Source organism: Elephas maximus, chromosome 3 (genome assembly GCF_024166365.1).
Source record: "Elephas maximus indicus isolate mEleMax1 chromosome 3, mEleMax1 primary haplotype, whole genome shotgun sequence".
Classification (NCBI taxonomy): domain Eukaryota; kingdom Metazoa; phylum Chordata; class Mammalia; order Proboscidea; family Elephantidae; genus Elephas; species Elephas maximus.
In genome coordinates, this window is record NC_064821.1 from 171,928,971 (window position 1) to 171,943,862 (window position 14,892).

General features: G+C 58.0%; 1 protein-coding gene across 4 annotated transcripts; it reads right to left on the reverse strand.

Annotated features, from left to right (window-relative positions):
• Positions 1-975: 975 nt before the first annotated feature.
• Positions 976-14,055, reverse strand: AMPD2 (adenosine monophosphate deaminase 2). 4 transcript variants are annotated; one of them, XM_049880129.1, is made up of 18 exons: positions 13,620-14,055; positions 7,838-7,968; positions 7,515-7,669; positions 7,062-7,130; positions 6,865-6,976; positions 6,394-6,580; positions 5,939-6,080; positions 5,742-5,831; positions 5,428-5,557; positions 5,057-5,251; positions 4,846-4,977; positions 3,962-4,125; positions 3,567-3,693; positions 3,311-3,474; positions 2,890-3,010; positions 2,432-2,605; positions 2,122-2,232; positions 976-1,992 (listed from the first exon to the last, which is right to left on the reverse strand). In XM_049880129.1, exons 1-18 carry the CDS (start codon positions 13,627-13,629, stop codon positions 1,783-1,785), a joined length of 2,424 nt encoding a protein of 807 aa, XP_049736086.1. In that variant the 5' UTR covers positions 13,630-14,055; the 3' UTR covers positions 976-1,782. The 4 variants fall into 4 exon arrangements, with proteins under 4 accessions (XP_049736086.1, XP_049736087.1, XP_049736088.1 ...); XM_049880130.1 differs by lacking the exon at positions 13,620-14,055 and adding an exon at positions 12,657-13,262; XM_049880131.1 differs by lacking the exon at positions 13,620-14,055 and adding an exon at positions 12,657-13,261 and having other exon boundaries at positions 7,515-7,645.
• Between the last annotated feature and the right edge of the window lie 837 nt (positions 14,056-14,892).

Below are 14,892 nucleotides of genomic sequence, written 5' to 3' on the forward strand. Positions count from 1 at the left end.
ATTCTTGTGTATTAGGCACAAGACAGAAGCCAGATTGGTTAAGGTCCCCTTCAGAGTGCGCAGGCTTGCTCCAACCTCCTGCAATAGCATCTCCTGAGAGCTTGCAGATGTTTACATTGTACCCTCTCCTAACCAGCTACCGTTGATTCCAATTTATGGCAATCCCATGTGTGTCTGGGTAGAACTGTGCTCCACAGGGCTTTCAAGGGTTTTCTACTTTTGGAAGTAGATCATCAGGCCTTTCCTCCAAAGGGACTCAAACCACCAGCTTTTCAGTTAACAACCAAGTATACTAACCATTCGCACCACCCAGGAGCACTCTCCATCTACTAAATCCCAATCTCTGGTACAAAAATCAAACCAAACCCAGTGCCATCAAGTCGATTCCGACTCATAGCAACCTTATAGGACAGAGCAGAACTGCCCCATGGAGTTTCCAAGGAGCGCCTGGCAGATTCGAACTGCCGACCCTTTGGTTAGCAGCCGTAGCACTTAACCGCTAAGCCACCAGGGTTTCCCAATCTCTGGTAGGAGACTGGAAATCTGCATTTTGAACAAGCTCCCCAAAAGATCCTGATGTCCCCAAAGCTTGAGAACCACTGGCTTCAGGTCTGCTTGTAAGTGCATATCCCTACATCTACCAGGGGGTCCTAAGGGCTGGAAGTGGGAAGTATAAGGAAGGAAGGAAGGGGAAGCCATCCCCCAAGCTGTGTGACAGGGGTATGTGTGACCTGGGGTCAAGTGTCCCCACAGATGGGGCAGGCTGGATGACGGCCTCAGATGGCAGATGAAGCTCCTGTCAGCATCTCCTCACTCCCAGCTTCCTAAGTTGGTTGCCACATATCACCCCAGCCCAGGTGCTCCCCAGGGAATGCTCCATCCAAAATGCTCCTGGCCCCCAACCTCCACCACCCTGACCATGGCTCCCCCTCTCCCAACAGAGACCCTGCCCGCCTCATAACTTAAATAGTCTTTATTTCTCATGCACTAGGAAAGATGGGACTGTATGAAACACTGTATTTCACAGCAAGAGCCTCCATCCAGAACACAACACATGGGACCAGACAGGATCCAGGTCTGGCCAGAGCTCTGGGACCATCCCAGCGGTACCACCTCCAGGGCTAGTGGCAGATCCAGGACCCTCTGCTGCAGTGGCCCCAGACACAGCGCAGGGCGGCTGCCCCCTCCCACAGAGGCACAGGAAGCTGACACCAGAGGAGCACATGGACTGCAGAAAAGACAGAGAAGGCTGCTGGGGTGGTGACTTGGCAGAGGCTGGGAAGTGTGGAGGTCCTGCTCCAGCACCTCCAACGCCTGAGTCCATCCCCTCAGTGACAGGCAGCCCGGGCTGCGACTGAGCTCTCAACCAGAGTAAAAGCCACATGAACAAGGTGGGGCCTGAATGTGGGCCCTGGCTAAAGCTTGGGTGCGGCCAGGCAGGACCCCAAAGGCTAGAGGGGCCAGCCCCACAACCTTGCCAGGCCCCTGTGGACACTGGAGGTACCCGCAGGACAGCCACACCTCAGAAGATCCTGGGGCAGGGGCACCAGCAGGGCCAGCCCTCAAACCCTCGACCATCAGGTGCCGCCTGAGCCAAGACAGTGGAGAAGCAGATTCCTGGGCATCATTTTCACTGGGTGGCACAGGGACAGCTAAGTGGTCAGACATGCAGGACAAAAACAGAGAAGAACCAAGACATGCAGAGACCACAACGTGACGGGAGGGATCTGAGAGAGAAACGTGGTCAGAATGCTGAGGTGAGTGGGCATGGCCTGGCCAGGCTCATTGAGGCCCCGGGCTGATGGTGAGGCCCGCCTCCTCCGGGATGGTCTCCAGCATCTCACTCTGGACGGCCTGAGTGATGAGGGCCAGCTCCTGGCACAGCGTCTCGTAGCGGTAGCCCACGCGGATGTCTGGCACATTAGTACGGCGGATGTCATTGCCCTCAGGGCCCTCCTTGGTGTAGTTGGGTCCCAGCCAGTGGCTCTTTACCTGAGGGGGTTGGGGGAACGGGCAAGGTTGCAGCCATCCCAGGGGCAGAGCCAGGACCCCAGGGAGCTTCCCAAATGCAGAGGTAAGAGGGGTGTCAAGGTGTAGGCAGGCCCGGGATGGACGCAGTACCTTGTGGGAGAAGCCACTCATGAGCACACTGTTGCGGGCCAGCTCACACATGTCGCAGGAGCTGAGCTTCCACACCTGGGTGGCAATGCTGTACTCCTCCATCAGTGGTTCCTGCACAAACCAGTCTCCCTCAGGCCCTGACCCAGCCACCCCCTCCCTCCCTCTCTGTGGGATTTGCAGACCTGGCTAGCTGGCCACTGGTCTGCTGCACTCCACCAGCAGGGGGCAGCACCAACCCTGTGAGACAGAAGTGCTGGGGGTCTGCAAGTCCCAGGACACCTGCCCACCTGGCTGCCTGCCAGGTTCTGACCTTGGTAAAGTGAAATTGCAGGGGGTCATCGGTGGACAGCGAGACCATGAGGCCGCGGGACAGGTACTCGGGTAGTGGGTTCCGGTGATAGCTGAGGAAGAGGCTGTTGTTGCTGAGTGGGGACATGGCAATGCCAATCTGGGCCAGGTAATACAGGTACTGCAGGACCGGGGCCTGGGCGGGCGAGAGAGCAGCAGAAACTTTGAGGTGGCCTCAAGGTCAGGGAGGACATTCTGGGTGTGAGGTACAGGCCATGGTAGTGGGCAGGGGAGGGGAACCCAGGGTGGGCCCAATGTACAGAGCATCAGTGACGGCCAGAGTCCAAGGCAGGGCCCAGTCTGGAGGCTGGGGTGGGAAGTGCTGCAGAGGGTCAGTTATACTGAGAGGGGGAATCCTAACTGGGAGCTCAGTGGGGAGGTGACTGACTGGGGGGTGGTGCTGGGGGTGCAGGCCCTGACCTTGCGTAGCAGCAGCCCGTGAGAGATGTTCTCAGCCAGCATGAAGGCCGACACCAGGTGGTGGATGGGCCCAGCCTCCCCGCAGTGTGGCCTCAGCACAAACGTGTGGAAGCCCCTCTGCCTGGGGGCATGAAGACTGGTCAGTTCCTGAGCCTGGGCTCCTGGGCCCCCACCCAATACACACCTGCCCTCCAACCAGTGGCTGTGTGGGCCTGGTATAAGGGGGCACGGGTCGTCCTTGATGGTGAGGGGTGAGGGATGGAGCACCAAGGGCAGAGAAAGAACCCATCCAGTCCAGGGGTGGGGAGAAAAGGGAGGTCAGGGCTCTGGTGGCCCCAGCCTGGGTCAGGCCCACAGCAAAGTCTGCTGGGTGGAAGGGTAAGGCAGGGAGCAGAGATGCAGCATGGGTCAGGGCAAGCACCTGCGCAGGTGGTTCAGCACGGCCATGTTGGCGAAGGTGTAGTACAGGTAGTAGGAGTAGGGTGGGTTGTCCTCCTCCACCCAGGCCTCGGGGAGGGGGCTCTCCATGTTGAAGACGTGGTTCTCAGGCTTGGACTCATCGTCCACACTGTCAAAGCCATCCACCTGGCACAGGACAGGCGGTCAGACCCAGCCCTCCACCTGGCACGAGCCCTGCTGGCCAGCGTTCCCACAGCCAGCCTGTGCTGCCCACTCACATGCTCCAGGAAGAGGTGCAGCTCCGGGTGGCTGGCAGGGTGCACGGTGGCCTCGAAGAGTGGCAGGAAGATGTTCTCCAGCATCTCCTGGAAGTTGGCCAGCTGGCCCTTGGTCCGGTACACGTCACTGCAGGCCAGATATAGGCACACGTGAACGTACACACAGGTCAGGATGGGTGGGAGACCAGCAGGCCAGCAGGGTCAGGGCCTGGCCTGTGGTCACAGAACCACTCTGGAACCACGCTGGGAAGAGAGGACACCAGGGAGGCCAGGCTGGACAGACCATGGTGGAACTAGGCAGGCCCCTTCTCTACACAGCCGCCCTGGAGGGCAGGAGGTAGGCCCTGGCCCAGGGACTCTCCGCCCCACATCCCTCCCACCCCAGGGACACTCACAAGAGCCGGGGCACCTGCACAAGCCAGCGAACGTTGGGCGAGTGCACACGGTGCATCACAGCCCAGCGTGCCAGCTTGTCCCACTCATCCCGTGAGCGGCCGTAGATGGAGAGCCGAAGCTCAGCGTTCTGGTATTTGCTCTCCTCCAGGTCTGACATCACCTCCTGGGAGACACATGTGGGGCAGCTGTCACACTCAGATTCCCACCCCGCCTGTCTCTGCACCCATCACATGTGCTCAGGAGGACCTCTTTATGTACCTTTTGTTTAACTTTCATTATGGAAATTTTAAAACACACATAAAAATAGAAAAAATAGTACAAGACACCTTCCTATACCTATAAACAAGTTTCAAATATTATCAACTTTCTGCCATTCTTGGTCCATGTATTCTTCCCCATCCCACCTCTAAGATAGGAGGGTACTTGGGACACATAAATGAAGAAGAAAACAAGAGACAGACAAAACAGCTCCCAAAGCTTACATTCTGATAGAGTGAGACAGTTAATGAGCATATAAATTATAAGCATGTTAGCGTTTGGTAAGTGTCACGGATAAAAGAAAAAGCAGAGCAAGGTTAAGTGTGGGATGACGTCGGGATTGACATCTCAAGACAGAATGGTCAGAGTTATAAAAAAAGAAAATTGTTTTTAGACAAAGAAAATTGAACATATTATGGATATGAGATGATATACACGGAGTGTTATTTTATTTGGATATAATGGCGTTTTGGCTGTGTTTTTGAAAGCTGCATGCATCTTATCCATCTCCCTTACCCCGTGCAAACCCCAGACACTCAGGCTCTCAGCTCAGTCGGGAAGGGTGCCCACAGGCCAGCACTGCCCCTCCGGTACATGACCGGCCCTGGCAGCCACTCCTCCTTACCTTGATGATGTGAGCAAAGTATTTCCCAGAAACCCTGTTGTCAGTCTTGATGAAGATCTCCCGGAGAACAGACTCCCCAATAGGGTTGTACTTGGCATTGAATTTGTCAAAGCGATGGAAGGTGTTCCTGTCCTGGGGGAGACGGGCAGGTCTCAGTCATCCTGCACCTGTGTTGGCCCAGCCCCTCAGCCTCCTGTGCACAGGGACAGACCGCGTGCACGTCGAGCGTGTCCACGCTCAGGTCGTAGGCAGTGAGGTTCATGCTCTCAAAGACCTCCCGAAGCGTCTGCTCTCGGCCCTGCTCCACGTGCACAATCTCCTCCAGGTGCCGCTTCATCGCCCGCTTGATGAAGCGCAGCAGGTGCTTCTGGTTCATGCAGGACGAAGCGTGGATGTGCGTGTCCACCTGGGCAGAGCAGGGGACTGCAAGTCCACCCGAGGCCGGGAAGGTCCAGGCCCCAAGGCAGCAAGATGCGAGAGGACCCCTCCACACTGGGTGCTGGGTGGGCGCCCAAGCTCCTGAGGGGGAGGCTGGGCGAGGCACAGGGTTAGGGACACACAGGCCAAGGGTTGAGGGCCCACCTTGCGGATGTTGTAGAAGTCCCGGTGGGGTACCTTCTTCTGGGCAGCCAGCTCCTTCATCTCATTGAGTAGCACGTGCATCTGGAATTTGGAGCTCAGGTACTGCAGCCGGCGGTAGCAGAATGACTTTCTAGGCAGGGGGGGAACCAGGTAGGGAGTCAGGGCCCTACAGGAGGTGCCTCGGAAGGGCCTGGGTGGGTGCAGTAGGGCTCACTGATTAGGAATGGACAAGAGACCAGGGCAGGTGTTTGGGGGTGGGCTGGGGAATCTGGTCTGGGAGGGGAGTTGACTGTCTAGGACAGGTGGGGGCTCACATGGGGCCATTGATAATCAGGGCCATCAGCACGTTGACGTCAGCCACAAACTCCTGCAGGTCGGGGTATGGCAGCTCCAGCTCTAAGCAACTGGCATGTAGGGGAAGCTGGATGAGGAGAGGAAGCCAGGCCATGGCCCCTCCCTGAGCCAATGCAGCCTCCCCACAGCCTCCCCCACCACACCACAGCCCTCTTACTGCTCATCTGGTTCCCTGCGGGTGTAGACATGCACCACGCCTCGCACCATGCGCAGCCCGAAGCCCAGATCCCCAGGCATGGTGCTTGGCTCGCAGTGCTCGTAAGGGTGCTGCTCCAGCGCAGGGGGGTGCACAGGGGCATCTGCAGGGTGGGAGGGGAGGCAGGGTGGGAGCGGAGTCACGGCCAGGGCTCTCCCAGACTCCTCCACCTTTCCAAAGCACGGTGAGGCCAACTGCTCACCCACTGCCCACCAGAGGCCCTGAAGAGGGTGAGCGATGCCAAAGGCCCCAGCAGGGCAGCTCCTGCCCCTACTTCCACCCCACCCCCAGGGCCACCAAGAGGCTGGGAGGAGCCCAGATAGAGAAGAAGCAGCCAGGACAGAGGTTCCTGGGCCCCAAGCTCAGGGAGCCCGGGAGACCAGGGCAGTTAAAGGAGGCAGGGGTAAGGGTCCCACCAGCAGACACAGGGGTCTCGGGGCCCTGCTCGTAGGTCCGGATCTCAAGAGGCTTCTCGGCCAGCTGCTGCAGGTACCGGCGGGTAGTGGGGCAGAAGCTCTGCAGCGACAAAGCCATGTACTTCTCCCGGATGAAGAGGGCCCGCACCACACTCTTGGCTGCATCCAGGAGGTCTGTGAACGGCACCTGGAGACAAGGGTGGGACACATTCTTCTTGGTCTCTGACCCCAGACCCAGACTCACTCACCTCCTCCCCACACTCTCCCCATCCCCCACAGCCCCTGATTCTAGACACACTCAGATACTCTGGTCCCAGTGCACTCAAATACCCACCAGCCAGGCCCTCTGCCCCTCCAGCTTTTGGCAAGAGAAACGCCTTCTCCTGCCCACCCACTGCCTCCAGCTCCCCCAGTTGGATGAGCTCCCGGGACACCTGGGGATGGGGACCCAAGCCCGCACCCCACACTCACCCCGCACTTCTCCTCTCCGGAGATGGTAACTCGCTGGAATTCCCGCTCCAGCAGCCCATCACGCTCCCGCAGGCTACGGTCACCCTGGCCCTCACCCTGTTCCTTGTAGAGCCTACACAGGCAGGTGGCCAAGGGGGGCTTAGAGGTGGCAGCGGGCAGGCCCCACTCAGCCTCCCCCCACCCTCCAACCTCCTTACTGTAGGTCCGAGTCACTGTCTGTCTTCAGGAAATCTTGCTTGGCCCGAAGCAGGATGTCTGGCTCCAGCCTAGAGGTGAGAGAGGCGAGAGGTCAGACAGATAACAGGGGCGCCCTTTCTCCCCCTGACACTGAGCTGCGCAGTCAGTACACGTGATCCTCGCAGGCACAGAACTCTGTGCCGTGGTGCTGTTGTGACCCCACTTTGGAGATGAGAAAACAGACCCAGAAGTTAAGCAGTATGTTCCAGGCCACACTGGTGGGAAGAGAGACAGAACCAGAATGCAAGCAGCCTGACTCAAAGCCTGTGCTTCCAACCACTGCTGTGTTGCCAGGCCTGAGTGGAAAGCGGGGAGACAGGGGTTCTGAAAGCCACAGAATGGGGAGCAGAAGGAGGCTCCGCCAACTGCCTGTGGGCACCCAGCAGGCTCCAGAGGTCAGGTGGGGGGCTCACTTGACATCCTGGCTGATCTGCCGCTCCAGGCGCTGGCGCCGCTCCTCCAGCTGCTCAATGGGGCTCTCCTCGGGGAACTCATAGGGGGCACTGCGGAGCTCACTCTCAGCCAGCGAACGGCTGAACAGCTCCTGGTGGGAGGGACAGGAGGCCAGCTGGGAGAGGGTCAGCATGCCTGGGGATGGGAAGGGCAGCGGGGCTAGAGGTGCCTGGGAGTGGCAGGGTGGGGGTTGGGGGGAGGCTGGGGGACAGCTGAACAGCTGAGGTGGGGAAGGAGGAGGGCAGAGGCAGGGCACGGGGCAGCACTGAGGGCCGGGCGATACCTCTGCGATCTCCTTGCATTTGCCATCCATAGATGTGCGCAGGTCGAGAGGGAAGTGCTTGAGGCAGGGGGCAGGTCCCGACAGGGAGCGAGTGGACTGCAGAGGAGGGGCCCCCAGCCCAGCTCGAGCCTCTGTGGGGACAGCGACACCAGGGCCAGTGGGTTGAGGTCCAGAGTCTGGGCACTGGCCAGGGTGCCCCTAGAAGCCCTGGGCCCCTGCCCACCCCAGGCCAGCCCCAAAGAGAGGCCAAAGAGGCCCCAGACAGCTGGCGATCAATCTTCTGAGGAATGAGCCTGCATGTGGCTCCCACAGGACCTCACCCAACCCAGGTTTGGGGTGGAACCCTGGATCTGGCCCTGGGACAAGTAAGTTCATTCACTCCAGGAATAAGAACCTGAATCCTGGACTAGGCTCTACTCCCTCGGGCCATGAGAACATCCACGTGAGTGCCTCCCACAGGGTTCACACACACAGAAAAACACACAGTAGGCTCTCATTAAAGGACCAGGTGGCCACATCATGGATCCATAGCTCACAGCTCCAGGGTAGGCAGGCCAGGATCAGGCTTCTAGACAAGTAGACCCTCCACGCAGAGGGGCAGGGCCCCCACCTGATATCCCAGACCTAGAGACCACAGGAGCAATCCTCGCTGCCACTCAGCTCTGACCTGGGGACCAGCCCCCAGGGAGGAGGAGGGGAAGTGTAGACCTGTTTGGCAGCGGGAGCCCTGCCTCCTCCCAGGAGACCCGCCCTCTCCCCCAGGACCCCAGGGCTGCCAAGATGTGGCCTGGCCCCAGCCTGCCCCTCCCACTGTTGGCTGCCCCTCCAAAAGAGCTGCCACAAACAGGCTACGCCACTCAGAGGCCCCAGGATCTGGGCCAGAGGCCCCAGGGAGGGCTCTGAGAAAGGGATGTCAGACAGAAACCAGAGGTCTCTCTCCATTGAGGGGCAGAAGGCCTTAGCTACCATGAGGAGGCTGGCTCCAAAGGCCTTGGAGCTGCTAGTCTGTAAGGACTGCCTGAGCTCCCAGCCCACCCTGAGGGGCCCTCCCTGGCAGGAAGCTCTCCACACTCAACTTAGTTCTCCTAGCCAGCTCTGGGGTGCTCCCCTCCAGCACCCTCCCTTCCCCTCTCCACCCTGGCTTAGGAAAGGACTGGGGGCTCTGCCCAGCAGTGCACCTTAAAGTCTCTGTGCCTACTTCCCAGTAGTCCAGAGTCCAGTGCCCCAGATGGACAAAGGGAAAGAGAAGGTGCCTGTCCCAGATCCAGGACCCAGACCCCCCCTCACCCTGGTCTCTGCCTGGGCCCTACCTGCAGAGTTCAGGCAACTGCGGCCAGCAGCCCTGTGCCCCTTGCCTGCCTGCTTGCCGTGTGAAGCTGCAGCCAGTCCCCCAGGACAGCTCAGGGGCCGGCACGGGCTATACCAAGTACAGCTGCCGGCAGGGGAGACCCTGGGATGGTGGAGAAGAGCATGGGGCTAGGGGAGTTCAGGGGAGCCCAGAAATCAGGGAAGGGACATCAGAGTTGGAAGATAAAAAGAACCGCAGAGCTGAAGAGGGCCTTAACCACTACAGTACCACGGCCCAGCCAAATGTGGCGGCCCCACAGGGGGAGGAGCAGGGCAGGTTGATATGGGCAGGGCAGGCTGGCAGGGAGGAGCCAAGCCTCCTTAAAATCCTCTGCCCTAGGAGACAGAGTGAGCAGGGCCTGGATGGCCAAAGAGTAAGAGGGGAGAAAAAGGAAGGGGAAACCAACCCTCATCGGCTCCACACCCAGCAGCCCTGGGCTGCTCCCTCTGCTTAGAGGCCATGTTGCCACCACTGCCCTCTGGGCCCCTGCCTAGGGGCTCCCTAGGGGGAGACTCTACTGGAGAGAAGAGCTGGCTGGCAGCTGGAACAGAGGCCTCATCGGGTAGGAGTCAGTCACAGAGGTTTTCCCACTGCCCAGCTTCTTGCGGGGAGGGGGTGGGTGCATGGACCCCTAGACTTCCAACCCCTGTCCCAAGCTTATCATCAGGGACAGGACAAACTGCCCAGAAGATGAGTTTTGGGAGAGCTGGAGAACTCGAGTCTGTTTTCACTTAGGGGCAAGTCTCTGGTCCTCCTCTAGGTGATAAGCGGTTCCCGCCCTGCCTGGCCCCAGCCAGCTCAGTCTCAGGGAGATAACGCTCTGCAAGTGTTCTTAAAACTGCAAGGAGGGTGCCAAGCAAGGGGCTGCGATGACAGACTGTCTTGGGACCCTCAAAACAGCTTCCACATGTAGCCTTACCCACTGGGGGGTGGGCCCCTGGGCCCAGCACTGGGCCAAGGCAGCTGAGCAGTGAAGGGCAGAGAAGAGAACTTGGCAGGGGAGGAGATGAGGGGTGACACTATCTCTTACTTAGAAGAGGAAGGAAAATAGGCCCCTCCCCTGCCCTTCATATAACTGGACTATGTGAAGAAGAACATGGCATCAAGAATAAAGAAAAACTCAACAACCTGCAATATGCAGATGACACAACCTTGCTTGCTGAAAGCAAAGAGGACTCAGAGCACTTTTTGATGAAGATCAAAGACTACAGCCTTCACTATGGATTACATCTCAACGTAAAGAAAATAAAAATCCTCATAACTAGACCAGTAAGTAACACTACAACAAACGGAGAAAAGACTGCAGTTGTCAAGGATTTCATTTTACTTGGATCCATAATCAACGGCCATGGAAGCAGCAATCGAGAAATCAAACAACACATTGCATTGGGCAAATCTGCTGCAAAAGACCTCTTTAAAATGTTAAAAAGCAAAGATGCCACCCTGAAGACTAAGGTGCACCTGACTCAAGCCATGGTATTTTCAACTGCCTCATATGCACGAGAAAGCTGGACTATGAATAAGGAAGACCGAAGAAGAATCGATGCCTTGGAATTATGTATTGACAAAGAATACTGAATATGCCATGGACTGCCAGAAGTACAAACAAATCTGACTTGGAAGTGGTACAGCCAAAATGCTCCTTAAAAGTGAGGATGGTGAGACTCATTTCACGTTCTTTGGACATGTTATCAGGAGGACCAGTCCCTGGAGAAGGACATCATGCTTGGTAAAGTAGAGGGTATGCAAAAGAAAAAAAGACCCTCAATGAGATGGATTGACAGTGGCTGCAACAATGGGCTCAAACATAACAATGATTGTGAGGATGGCACAGGATCGGGCAGTGTTTCGTTCTGTTGTACATAGGGTCACTGTGAGTTGGAACCAACTCCACCATACCTAACAACAGCCCTGCCCCCAGGGTGTCGGGCAGAGCCAAAGGTCCTTGCTTGCCTAAGAACCCTGATCCTACATACCTGCTCCCCAAATACAGCCCCAGGCCACTTCCAACCCGCTCAAGGGGAGGCAGACCATAAACCTCATGGCTGTTCTGTTTTGGGTCAGCAATATGGGAGCTGAAGGCCCAATTCTCAGCCCCCTCTCCAAATGGGATAGCCTGGGGCCCCACAACTATCATGGGGGTGACAAGGACAGCCAGAGCCTTCCACAAACCTGCCATGGCACCGGGTGGGTAATCTCCAAACTCTGTGGGGCCAGGGCATAGAAGACTCAACTGCCAGCTGGGTCCCTTTTCCCAGTTCCTCTGCTGGAGGTTGCCGGTTACAGCACCACACACACATATACTCCCATACTCACAGTCACACAGGGGGAGGGTCAACCAAAGGCCAGAGGGGCCCAACCCCACCAGTCCATGCACAGCTACTCCCCAGCCACTCCCACTAACTCCAAGATCCTGGCCACCCATCTCCTCTCTTCACCAGGAGCCCCTCTCTCACTGCCAAGCGTGCTGAAGAGTACCAGATGCTCTCACCCAAGGTCTCTGGTTCAGCAACTGGTATAGATCTAGCCCCAGCGGACATACCTTTTGGATGGCAAAGAACTGGGCACAGATAAACATGACCCTCAACACAGTACAGGCCTCAGGCCAGGCATCTTCAGTGGCATACAAAATACAGATGGGAGATGTTCAAGCTATAGGTACAGGCACCTGCTGAGGGAGTTGGCTTGACCTTGTTGCCAAAATGGGGGTGGGTCCTTCCTCAACCACAAGGGCCTGGGGGCACCAGGCAGCAGGCAGACTCTATCCCTCAGCAGGCACAGGCCCAGGCAACTGAGCCTTCAGGGAGATCACTGCCGCACCGCACTGCCTGCTCCAAATGGTGCAGAGATGCTCCCAGAGTGGAAGCCGAACCAAAGGGTGCAGGAGCACACGCAGCACAGCTGCAGCCCCCGCTTGAACCCCCACACATGCCTGACTCATGGAACCCTATCCCCATGAGGAGGCTCATACACAGACCAGGAACGAGCAAACCATACAGCCACAAAGCTGAGCTTCCCAGCTCCAAGATGCCTGCCAGCGATGGTCTGCCCTAACGTCAGACCCCCAGCCAGTAGGTTCTGGGTCTGGGGTCCTAGAAAGCGGAGCTAGCTGCAGGAGGAAGCCTGAGCCTACCTGGGAAGGCACAGCCACCAGTCGGTGTGGCCAGTCGGAACACCACACACCCCCAATCCATTCACACACTCCACACACTGACACGTGTGCATACATACTTCTTGCTGCACCCACACCAACTCCTTGTTAACAGAGGACAGCATCCCCGACACAGAAACCTCAGTCACCCCCCACCCCACCATCCTATACACACGACCTTCCAAGCCAGCTGTTCCTGGGATCGAGGGGCAAGTCTGCAGAGTGGGTACCGGAGAAGGGGAATCCCTCTCTGAGGGGCCAGTGGTCTGGGCTAGAGGTGGTAGGGAAAGAGGTGCCTCCTGGCCGGGAAGCAGACTCACCTGGTACTGCGGCTGAGGCCTGCAGGCTGGCCCGCTTCTTAAAGGGATACTTGGCCTTGGGCTTGCTGGGGCCAGATGGATAGGATGCCATGGCTGGGGCCGCGGCGACAATGCGCGGGGAGCCTGAATGGCTCCGGCTGGGGCCTCGCTTTGCCACATCCAACCCTTTCCTACGCTCCGCCCCCAGCGGGAGTGACTGATGCAGGAAGCAGCGGCCCGGCGGGCGGAAGAGGCCCTGGCCATGATTTCTGGTGTTGTCTAGGCAACCTCGGGGAGTGGGGTCTCCATCCCGCCCCTTATCCCTCCGCTCCCTCCCCTCCTCAATTCCTGGAGTGATGTGACTGATGGTGGCCCGACTCGGGGGGTTGGGGGAAAAAGCCAGTCCCCAGCTCTCAACCCACCCCTCAGGAACCCTCACCCCTTGCCAGGACTCCAGGGCAAAGGAGCCAAAGTCCAGGTTGGCTGGTCCAGCCAGTCCCGGAGAAAAAAAAAAAACACGATCCAGTCCCCGCCTCCAAGCTGAGAACACGTTCCTCCCAAGGCAGGCGTACTGGGGCACTTCTCTTTGAAAACCTAGCCCCTCTGGGACAGAGCCCCCTTTTTTTCTCTATCTGATCCCCAGCTCCAGTGGTAGCCCAGGTCGGGAGGAGGGTGTGGGTAGAACGGAGAATCTCAGCCCGGTAAGGAGGGGCCGGTCTTGGGAAAATTCCACTGTCGGGCAGAAGCTACCCTCTAGGAAGACAGGAGGAGGGGGCTTGTCTGGGGGTCTGGGAAAGAGACCCCAGCTGCTTCTGACTTTTCCCTCTGTCTTTCCACACTCACGCGCTCCTTCCCTAAACCCCTCCCCCCCGCAGGGGGAGCTGATGGCTTCCCTAGGTTCTGCAGGCTGTGCTGAGACCCCCAACCGCCTGTCACCCTTGCCATCCCCAGGACCCTCCTCCCAACACACGCACACACACTCACCTGAGGCCATGCTGCCCAAGCCCCAAGGGGCACGGGGGAGGCTCCCCGCGAGGGTCTGCGGAGCCGGGAAGCCTGGGTTAGGAGGGAGGAGGGGAGGCTGGGGCCGAGACCCTCGTCAAGACGCTCCAAGGGCTCCTGCTCTGGCACTGAGGTGGAAGAAGTAAGGTAGCCTTTCAAAACTGCCAGCTAGCAGGAGGCAGATCCCGGCCGATCTCGGCGGCTGGAATGGCCTCGGGGGACCCCGGAGTCCAGGCCCCCAGCCCAGCGACAGAGGCGGGCAAGCCACGTGCTGCCCAGGGAGCGGGGCCTGGAACTCGTCCAGGCTCCTGAACACTCTCTGGGTACCAGGGTCGGGGCCGGCAGATGGACTGTGAGGGAATCACGCAACAGGTGCGACCCCGCCAAAAACCCGCCCACGCCTAGCCGGTCTTTGCGGCCCCAGGCCCCGCCCCCGCTCGGTCCGCCGCCGCCGGGCCAGCCCCAGCCCCACCCGCGCCATTTTTTCTCTTGCCGGCGCCACGTGGGCAGCGACCGCAGGGCTTGGCGACTTGGTTCCCGGGTCTTGGGCAAGTCCCTGAACTTTCCATGGGTCAGCTTCCTCATCAGTAAGATGGTAATAATAATCAGTAAGATGGTAATGGATGATAATAGTACGTCACTCAAAGGGGTATTGTGAAGATTAAAGATAAAGCCCATATTTGCACAGGGCCTAGCACAAAGCGCCCAATAAAAGGTAGCTGTTATCCCAGGATTTACTTTAAGCAGAAGTGGTAGCCCAGCATTCCCACTCTAGGTCATCAGCTTTTTTCTGACAGGCGTAGGTAGGGAGGGTGTGCCCTGCAATTCTGGCTCCCCTTTCCACATTTATTTCTGTATTTGGTGGTGACGAGCATAGGCTCTGTGGCCAAATTGCCTGGGTTCAAATCCAGGCTTCTCCACCCACTGCCTGACTGACGTTGGCCAAGTTACTTCTCTGTACTTCCATTTTCCTTGTAACATGAGTGTACAAGTATCTGAAGATTATTAGGATAAATGACGTAATACATGTAAAGTGCTCAGAACGGTGCCTGGCCTGTAGTTATCACTGTCATGTCTTTTACCTTGGTTCCCCTTCCACCCTCTGACACACTGATTCACCTTACCGCCTGTAAAGAAGTGAAGTTGGACGATTTGGGGAGCTGCAGGTACTCCATCCAACCAGCACCCCCACCCCCAAGTGGCAGACAAGGCTACCTAAAGGAAACTCGCGTGAGGAGGGATTAAATTCATATGA

Bases quoted from the DNA above. Each gene is read 5' to 3' on its own strand.
- AMPD2 (XM_049880130.1), bottom strand. From the start codon at position 12,747: ATGGCATCCTATCCATCTGGCCCCAGCAAGCCCAAGGCCAAGTATCCC. The intron at 7,670-7,837 runs GTATCGCCCGGC...ACCCTCTCCCAG, and splicing joins AATGCAAGGAGATCGCAGAG to CTGGCCTCCTGTCCCTCCCA. The intron at 3,011-3,310 runs GTGCTTGCCCTG...TCATGCCCCCAG, and splicing joins GTGCTGAACCACCTGCGCAG to GCAGAGGGGCTTCCACACGT.